The 9,482-nt window shown below is 39.2% G+C and overlaps 1 protein-coding gene across 1 annotated transcript; it reads right to left on the reverse strand.

The window, feature by feature from the left end:
• Positions 1-3,250: 3,250 nt before the first annotated feature.
• Positions 3,251-3,769, reverse strand: LOC127095000 (uncharacterized). The gene has a single exon (XM_051033753.1). It carries the CDS (start codon positions 3,767-3,769, stop codon positions 3,251-3,253), a length of 519 nt encoding a protein of 172 aa, XP_050889710.1.
• Between the last annotated feature and the right edge of the window lie 5,713 nt (positions 3,770-9,482).

A 9,482-nucleotide genomic window follows, 5' to 3' on the forward strand; every position in this document is an offset into this window, starting at 1 on the left:
GAAGTTTACAGTTAGACCTTGGTCACATAGTTGACTGGTGCTTATTAGGTTTGCAGTCAGTCCTTTAACAAGTAGGACATTGTCAAGATTAGGAACTCCAGGGTAGTTGAGCTTACCAATTCCCTTGATTTCACCCTTTTCTCCATCACCAAAGGTTACATAACTGGTGGCATGAGGATGAAGGCCAGTTAGCAGGTTTTTGTTTCCAGTCATGTGTCTGGCGCACCCACTGTCAAAATACCAATCTTCTTTGGCTGAAACTCTGAAGGAAGTGTGAGCTATCAGACTTGTAACATCAGTCCTAGGAACCCATTGTTTTTTGTTGACAGATCTGTGATATTTGGGTTTAGGTTGATGATGAGAGGGACTAGGATAGCCATACAATTTATAGCAGAATGGTTTTATGTGGCCAAATTTTCCACAGTAGTGACATCTCCATCTTTGATTTTTCCCTTTCTGTTGTCTTCCTTTAAGATGTTGTGACATCTTTGGTTTGCTCCTAGTGTGACTGCACTTGGGTTTGAACTTTGGTTTGCTACCAGTGTGGCTGCACTCAGGTTTAGATTCATTGAACCCAATGCCAGACTTGTCTCCTGTTATTTGTCCAGTCTGGAGAATTTTGTCTAAGGTGTCAGATCCATTGTTCAGCATTCTTACATACTTGGTTATCTCATCTAGTTTAGAATTCAAGAATATTGCTTCAGTCTTCAACTTGGAGATGGTTTCCAAATGTTCTGCCTTCTCATTCTCCATCTGTGATATCACTTTCTTCTGGCCTTCAACTTGTTGACACACTTCTGCACTTCTGTGACACAACTCGCTGTAGGTAGTGGCCAACTCTTCAAAGGTTACTTCATCATCACTTGAGTCTTCATCAGAACCCCATCTTCCAGTCAAGGCAGTCACAAGATTTGCAGACTGTTCTGTTTCACTTTCATCAGACCAAGTGGCAGCAAGACTCCTCTTCTGTTTCTTGAGGTAGGTCCCACATTCAGTTCTAATGTGTCCATACCCATCACATTCATGGCACTGAACTCCTTTTCCTTCTTTGGGCTTTTCATCTGACCTTGTTCTTCTTCCAGTATTGTTGGATTTACTGATGTCAGATGCGATGTTCTTGACATTAGCCTTAGATCTTACATCCGTCTTTTTCAGAAGTCTGTTGAACTGTCTTCCCAGCATTGCTACATCATTTTCCAGATCTTCATCAATATCTTGACCACTTTCCTCCTCTTCCTCCTCAGTGTTTGACATGAAGACTATGCTTTTGACTTTCTTTTCAGATCCATCACACATTCTCATCTCAAATGTTTAGAGGGATCCAATTAGCTCATCAACTCTCATATTGGAAATGTCTTGAGACTCTTCTATGGCTGTCACTTTCATGGCAAATCTCTTAGGGAGTGACCTGAGTATTTTCCTCACTAATTTTTCATCTGACATCTTCTCACCTAGGGCTCCTAAGGCATTAGCAATTTCAAGGATATTCATATGAAATTCATGAATATTTTCATCTTCTTTCATCCTTAAATTTTCAAACTTGGTAGTGAGCAGCTGCAGTCTAGAAATCTTCACTCTAGAGGTGCCTTCATGAGTGGTTTTGAGAACGTCCCAAGCATCTTTAGCCACTTCACAGTTGTTTACCAATCTGAAGATATTCTTATCTACTCCATCGAATATAGCATTCAATGCTTTAGAGTTTCCAAGGGCTAACTCATCCTCCTCCTTGGTCCATTGTTCTTCAGCCTTCTTATCAGTAGTAGCTTCTCCATCCTTAGTAATGACTGGATGTTCCCAGCCTGTTAAAACAGCCTTCCAAGCCTTATTCTCCAGAAATTTTAGGAAGGCTACCATTCGAGGTTTCCAGTAGTCATAGTTGGATCCATCCAGAATAGGTGGTCTTTGAACAGATCCTCCATCTCTCTCCATAGTACCATAAAGTAATGTCCCTAGATCTCACCCAGAACCAGAGCAGGATGTCTGCTCTGATACCAATTGAAATTCTGGTATCAAATATGAGATGTCGAAGGTAATGTCATGACATTAATATCTGAATAATACAAATAGGATAAAAGATAAAGAACAGTAAAGCAAGAGAAAGCAATTGTTAACCCAGTTCGGTGTAAACTCACCTACGTCTGGGGGCTACCAAGCCAGGAAGGAAATCCACTAAATAGAATTAGTTCAAAGACTCTCAGTAAACAACTTCAAGTTACAGTCTTCTCACCTAATCTCTACCCGTGTGACTTCTACCTAAGAACTCTTAGATATGAGATCCCACTCACTCCCCCTCAATCACACCAGTGATATAAAACAAGAATTACAATGAAAAGAAGACACTCTTCAAAGACACACACTTGATCTTACTTAACAGTTTCAATCAAGTAAACACACACTCTTGCTTAAAAGCTTAGAGTGACAAATTACAACTCAAAAATTAGACCAATTCAATCATCTATGGATGAATTGAATGGCTTATAAAACACACGACCACACAAGACTAAAACCCTTATTCTCTCTCAATATTTCGTTCGTTATTTCTTGTCTTTCAAATCAGGTTTTCCATGTCCTTTTTATAGAAGCATTTGGCTGGGCTTGGACATCATAAAACCCTAAAACTATTTTCCATTCAAATCTTCTCATGACAGTTGATTAGATCTCTTTGGAAAATAAGTAAATATGGTTGTAACTAATGATTGAATGTGCGTGTAAATAATATCTTCAATCATACATAGATTTACCTTAAAAACGCAATCACATAATACATAACATTCAGACTGAATGTTCTGTATACAGATGTCATGACATCGGGTCTGACATCACAGTAAAATCTTGCATATTCACATTTTAAACATCCAGCAGGTACATGATATCTTATGTCAAGACAACACATGTGACAACTTGTGAACACTCTAGGTTTTACCAAAATTGCTGCCAACACAAGAACCAACAAAGTCTATTATAGCATCTTGATCAGCATTGACTAAAGGAACACGGCTTTACAACAGCAATGCCTACTAAAAGTATTCATGACCTTTAGAGGACGTTGGTCGAATTTCACCAATCAAATTCAAAGCTCGTCTTCTGAACAGACATGGCTTTACAACAGTGTGCAGTTCACTTGCAGGAACGTGTTGAGTACCTGAATGGACCTGGCATTCTTGACAACCCTTAGCAAAGTTGATACAATCTTTAAGCATTGTAGGTCAATAGACACCTTGGCGACACAACAACAATCTCATTGTGTGCCCTACCGATGAGCACCACATGCTCCACTATGAACATTAGACACAGTCAAATATGTCTCACTTTCATCAAGAAATTTAAGTAAAACCCCTTCAGGCATTTTCTTAACCAATTTATTTCTTATGACCATGTAGCTATGAGATCTATATTTAACTTTTCGATCTATTGAACTAACTGGATTTTCTAAGTAACTGACTATTGGCTTTCTCCAATCAATTTCAACCAAATTTTCAATAGCCAGGATCTCAAAGTTCTCTGGATCTACTGACCCTAACTTAATCATTTCCAGATCCGATAGGGGCAGTCTTGTCGCCTTCACTTTCCCTCGAACTTCAATCAAGTCATTTAGTTTCTCTTTAGACACTCTATACCCATAGGAAACTTGTGCCAATTCATTTGCCTCTTGATTTTCAAGTCTATAAACATGTTGGATATCCACAAAATTGAAACACTTGATAAGTCGATTCACTATAACAAAATACATGATTAACTTTTCCTTAATACATTTGTATTCCTTCGTCATCTACTTCACTACCAATTCAGAGTCTCCTCTTATTTTGACCTGCTTTACCCCCAAATCTAACAAGATCTCAAGCCCGACTGTCAAACCCTCGTACTCAGCTTCATTATTTGAGCAAGGGCCCTCAGTTTTATAATTGAACTTAGTCGGAATCTTGTTTGGATAAATAATCAAAATCTCAACACCGGTCCCATTCTTATGACTGGAACCATCGAAGTATAACTTCCAAGGTTCCGTTTCTAAATAGTTCAAAGGCGTCCTGGCTATCCTATGATCCACGATAAAGCCAGTGACCACCTGCTCACTCATGGCCTTTAAAGGTACATATGTAAGGGAGTATTTCATTAGGGCAAGAGCTCATTTCCCAATTCAACTATGTAAGATTGGTTTAGACAACATATGCTTGATAATATCGAAATGAGAAGATACATAGACATCAATTGGCTTTATGTAATGCTTCAATTTCATACAAGAAAAGTACAAACATAGGCACATCTTTTCAATAAGACTATACCTAGTTTTTGTGTCATTTAAGACTCGATTGAGGTAATATATGGCTATTACAACACCAGTATCATCCTCTTGCGCTAACATACTTCCTATAGTCAAGTCTGAGGCAGAAATGTACAACCTCATGCATCTATTTCTAACTAGAGGGGACAAAATTGGAGGGTTTACTAAGTACTTCTTTATTTCATCGAACACCCTTTGATGCTTTGGTTGCCATATAAACTCTTCCTTTTTCAGACGAAGTAGTGGCGAGAATACTCGAACTTTGCCACTAAGGTTTGATATGAACCTCCTCAGAAAGTTAATCTTCCTTAAAGGAGACTGAAGCTCTTTTTTGGTCGAAGGAAGCTTAGTCTCGCTAATCGCCTTTGTCTTATTCTGGTTGATCTTGATTCCCTTTTTATGGACTACGAAACCAAGAAAGTCCCCTGCCTGCAACAAAAAACACACAAGAGGGTTCATTTTCAGCCCATATTTTCTCATCCTTTCGATTGAGCGTCGAAGATGGTCAAGATGACCATTTCCTGACGCAGACTTAATGACTATATCATCAATATATATTTGCATAAATGTTTCAATATAGTCATGAAAGATAGAATTCATCACCCTCTCGTAGGTTGCCCCAATATTCTTTAAGTCAAATGGCATCACTACCCACTCGTAGGTGCCTAAAGCTCTTGGGCATCGAAATGTCGTCTTTGGCACATGTTCATCTGTAATGAAAATTTGATTATAACCAGAATAACCATCCAACATACTTATGTATTCAAAATTCGCTACTGAATCAACCAACATCTCGGCGACAGGCATGGGGTATTCGTCTTCTGGTGTCGCATCATTCAGATCTCTGAAGTCAATGCAAACCTGTAACATTCTAGTTTTCTTAATTACTAGAATGATATTAGAAAGTCATTAAACATACCTTGTCGTTCTTACGAACTTGCTTCTTAAGAGGCTTTTGATCTCCTTTTTATCTTGAACATGATTTCTGGGGAAAACCGTCTAAGTGTCTACTTGACTGGCTTCTTCCCTGTCTTTATTGGTAGTTTTAATTCCACCAAATCCCTGCTCAAACCTGGAATTTCATTATAATCCCAAGAAAAACAATCCTTAAGTTCATGAAGTAACTTAATTACCTATACCCTCAGATCTGAGTCGATGTTGGCACTGATGTAAGTCGGCCTTTTGATAGTTCTATCGCCCAAATCAATTTCTTCAAGTGGATCTTAAGGCTGTATATTTATAGTAGATGCAATTGGATCCTTCGCAAAACCCAAAGATCATCGTCATAGATGGAATCGAGCCTCTAGTCTCTTTGATTGTCATCTTCTAAGTCGGTTGATCGCGGCTCCTCGACTAGTTGAGGTCCAACATTGATCCTTTGACTCACATCAAACACTTCTATCTCATTAGCATCGATAGCCATATGTGGTACTTCGGCTTTCAAAGTCGCTTTTAATTTGTTCTCGGCTACGTAAGCCGAAATTTGCTTCAATGCGTCGAATTCAGACATCTTTATCAAACTTGTTGTCCCATCCAGTTGGTCGGATTGTATTTGAATCATAAAATCTCGCACCCATGATCTTTCTATCCCATGTGAATCCATGAGTTGGGTGGAGCTTCAAATAATAGAGTGCCTCGTCTAGAGGCATGTAAGTTAACCCTGCTGGTGTGCAAGGCGCAATGTTGGCTAAATTCTTATCAAAATTTATTTTTTTACATGGTTCACCTCTGCCATGTAGTATCCTTGGTCGACTTCAACATTCTTGACTATCCCATCAACTCGCCAGATTGTTATCCTTTGATGCAACGAAAAATCCACTTCTCCTACTCCGTGTATCCATTCTCGGCCTAGGTGCAAATTGTAGCTAGCCTTTGATGCTATGATCATAAAAGTTGTGGGCCAGGTTATAGGTCTCATTGTTACATATACTTGACTAACTCCCATGGTTTGACTTGTCTTTTCTTCATAATTTGAAAGCACCATTTTATGGGGCCTCAAGTCTGTATTGAACTTCCCAATTTTTTCCAACAAGAAGTGGGGCATCAAATTCACAGTTGCCCCACCATCCATCAAAATCTTGTTCACCGTCGCCTTTTCCACCTTCACCCATATAAACAGGGGCTTCATATGACTTTTCATCCCCTCATGGGGCCTCTCAAAAAAGGCATTATGTTATTCGATACAACCATTGTTAATTACGAAGTAGCATACTGGCATGTATCTCACCATCTCCTCTTCCTCACAATCTTCAGGCTCAGCAACCATTGTCACACAATCATACTGAAGGAGAATTGCCATCCAAGGCGCAGCGGAATTTAAAAATTTCTCCATTTAGTGATCCTTACGAATGGGCATGATCAGTGATAGAATCGTTACCTTTTGTGGCGATTCAAACCTTTGGTGCAGATCTCTTGTAACGATCAAAACCTTGGATACAAATCCAAGGAGCGATCACGAACGTTGAACGATGACAACGTCTCTACTCAGTCCACACGAACGGGTTCCTTCAATCTCAGTGCTAGCTGGTACGAATGAAGGCTTTGAGTGAGAGAGAGAGGGAAACGAAATTCCAAGTCTTCACTTGAGTTGAGTCTGAGTGACAATGCTTCTACCCAAGGGTTCTATTTATAGAACCACTTGTGTGGGCTTCAAGCTAAAAAGCCCACTTAAGTGTATTTTGGCTCATATCTTATAATATGCCCAAAATCACTTAAGCGTGTGGTACCTTACCATATTTCGTATTCCACTTAAGTGCACTGTACCTTACGGTGTTCCTTAGTTACTCTATTTCTCATCAATTCGTCCTTTGTGTGTGACCCTGTAACTTTCTATATAGTATTCTCATAGCAGGTCAATCCGGTATAAATATTACTCTTAATATTCATACCCATGTTTAAGACTTGATAACTCTTTATCCATGATCCATGAGATGTGATCATCAGTCTACAAACATAATAGTCTTAATGCTTTAATGTTATCCCACTTCACAATAAAGCTCGACTATGGATACTTTAAGAATAGTGTCCTTATGTTTAATGTGATCTCATGATTAAGTCATACTTGATACATTAAACGGACTAGCTATTCTAGGGACTTTATTAATCAAACATAATAAAGAAAAAGCCTTTTATTAATTAATAAATCATTCGATACAAGTACCAAAAGTATTGGCCTCTAGGGGTTACACCAACACGTACTCCCTATGAAGTAAGGAGACCATGTTACACAGCACGTCAAAATCATCTTATAACCCTGAGTCGAAATTTATTGTTACCGATTCGTCTTCCTTCGACGGTATCTCCTCTTTTACCTTTTCCTTCGACTGACTTGTCTTAGGACAAAACAATTTCCTCTCCAATGGTTTCTTCACATGTTCATTTGTTTGACTTTGATGTTGTTTATTGTTGCTTGACTCTGGCATCACTCGACTTTGATGTTGTTTGTTCTTGCTTGATTCTAGTGCCTCCCTCTCAGCTTTCTTCTTTCTCTGGAACCTTCTCCATTGTGACCTTGACATAAGGTTTTTTCCTTTCTAATTACTAGGCCCATATGAGCGCCTATCTGACATCTGAAAGTTCTCTCGATAATTCAACGAGGAACCTCGACCCATCTCAAAGTTTCCCCATTTAGAATTTCCATCTTGCTCCTTGCCAACGGGTTTTGTCCACCTTTGATGGGGAACCTTGGACGGCTGTACATATTGATCGCCACAGGCTCCACATAGTTGGTGTCTCCAACTTGTAATGGGTCAGAGTCGATCTTCATTTGAGTTTTTCCTTTGAAAAACTTCAACCTGCCTTCATTCAGTGCGTTCTGAACAAGATCCCTGAAAAGAAAACACCGTGAGGTTTTATGCCCTAAAAAATCATGATATTTATAAAACCTCATTTCTTCCTTTGTTCTAATGGTGGTACTTTTGTGCCTGGTGGCACTAGTACTTGACCATCTGCAACCAACAAGTCAAAGATTTCTTCGCATTTGGTTATGTCGGAGGTATAAGTCCTCTTAGGGAATTTATCAATTTTCTTAGGCTCAGAAGGGTTCTTCCCATTTGCAGACATAAGCAACTTACACGCATATGGGGACCCTGGTTTTAATTCAGCCATATCAACCTTCATCTCTTTCACATGGTTGTATTCGACATCTGATTCCAAGATGTTGTCTTCCAAATCAACATGAGTTATATGTTCCTTCTTACCCTTGTTCGCTCTGGCTTTCTCAGCCTTCAGTCTTTCGACCTGTCAAACTCTATTTGTCAACTGGTCCATATCTCTAAGATACTGCGTATCCAGCTTCTTCCTAATAGAGTAATATAATCCCCCAATGGCCATCTCGACTAACTCATGTTCAGGAACTTGGGTAAAGCACCTCATTTTCAATAGATGAGATCGATTCAAGTAATTATCGATTGATTCAGTGAACTTTCGCTTCACACTCGACAATTCCTTAAGGCTAATCTTAGATTTCCCCATGTAAAACTGCTCATGGAACAACCTTTCTAATCGAGTCCATTCATTTATTGAATGGGCAGGAAGGGTCGTAAACCATGTAAAGGCATTTTTTGTGAGAGAACTAGGAAAATATATCATCCTTAGATTCTCATTGTTAGTTATATCTCCCGCCCCTGTCAGATGTCGGGCAATATGTTCGACAATATACTCATTAGTGTCGCCAGTAAACTTTGTAAACTTAGGGACTTTCCATCACCTTGGTAGTTTAGTCTGCAACACGTAGCCTAATAGAGGAGATGTGTAATTTGGCCACTGCTTGCCCATGTTTACCCCATTTTGAGCCATTATCCTTTCGACAATAATCTCCATGTTATTCTCTCCTAAGAGATTCCCTTGTCAAACCTGATTAATGATCTGATCAGCGTCTTAGTTTCGATTAACCATCATGACAGATGGACGCTCTACTTCCCTAAGTATCTCTTGTTCGACCACCTAGGGCACCATTTGCTGCCCTTAATTTATGGTATTTTCCTCCAAAATTGGCTCTTCGTTTCGAACCTGTGTAACGATTTGGTTTGTATAATATGTCGAACTTGTGTTGGGGTAGCGCCAAAAAGATCAGCAATTCGATACATTTAAGTTGCCAACTGTTGGTAACTCTGATTCGTATTTTGAATCAATGGGTTGAATACCGTACCCATATGTTGGGTAAGAGTATTTACCATGTCATGGTTACTCTCATTTATCTGTT

Source organism: Lathyrus oleraceus, chromosome 6, assembly GCF_024323335.1.
Source record: "Lathyrus oleraceus cultivar Zhongwan6 chromosome 6, CAAS_Psat_ZW6_1.0, whole genome shotgun sequence".
NCBI lineage: Eukaryota > Viridiplantae > Streptophyta > Magnoliopsida > Fabales > Fabaceae > Lathyrus > Lathyrus oleraceus.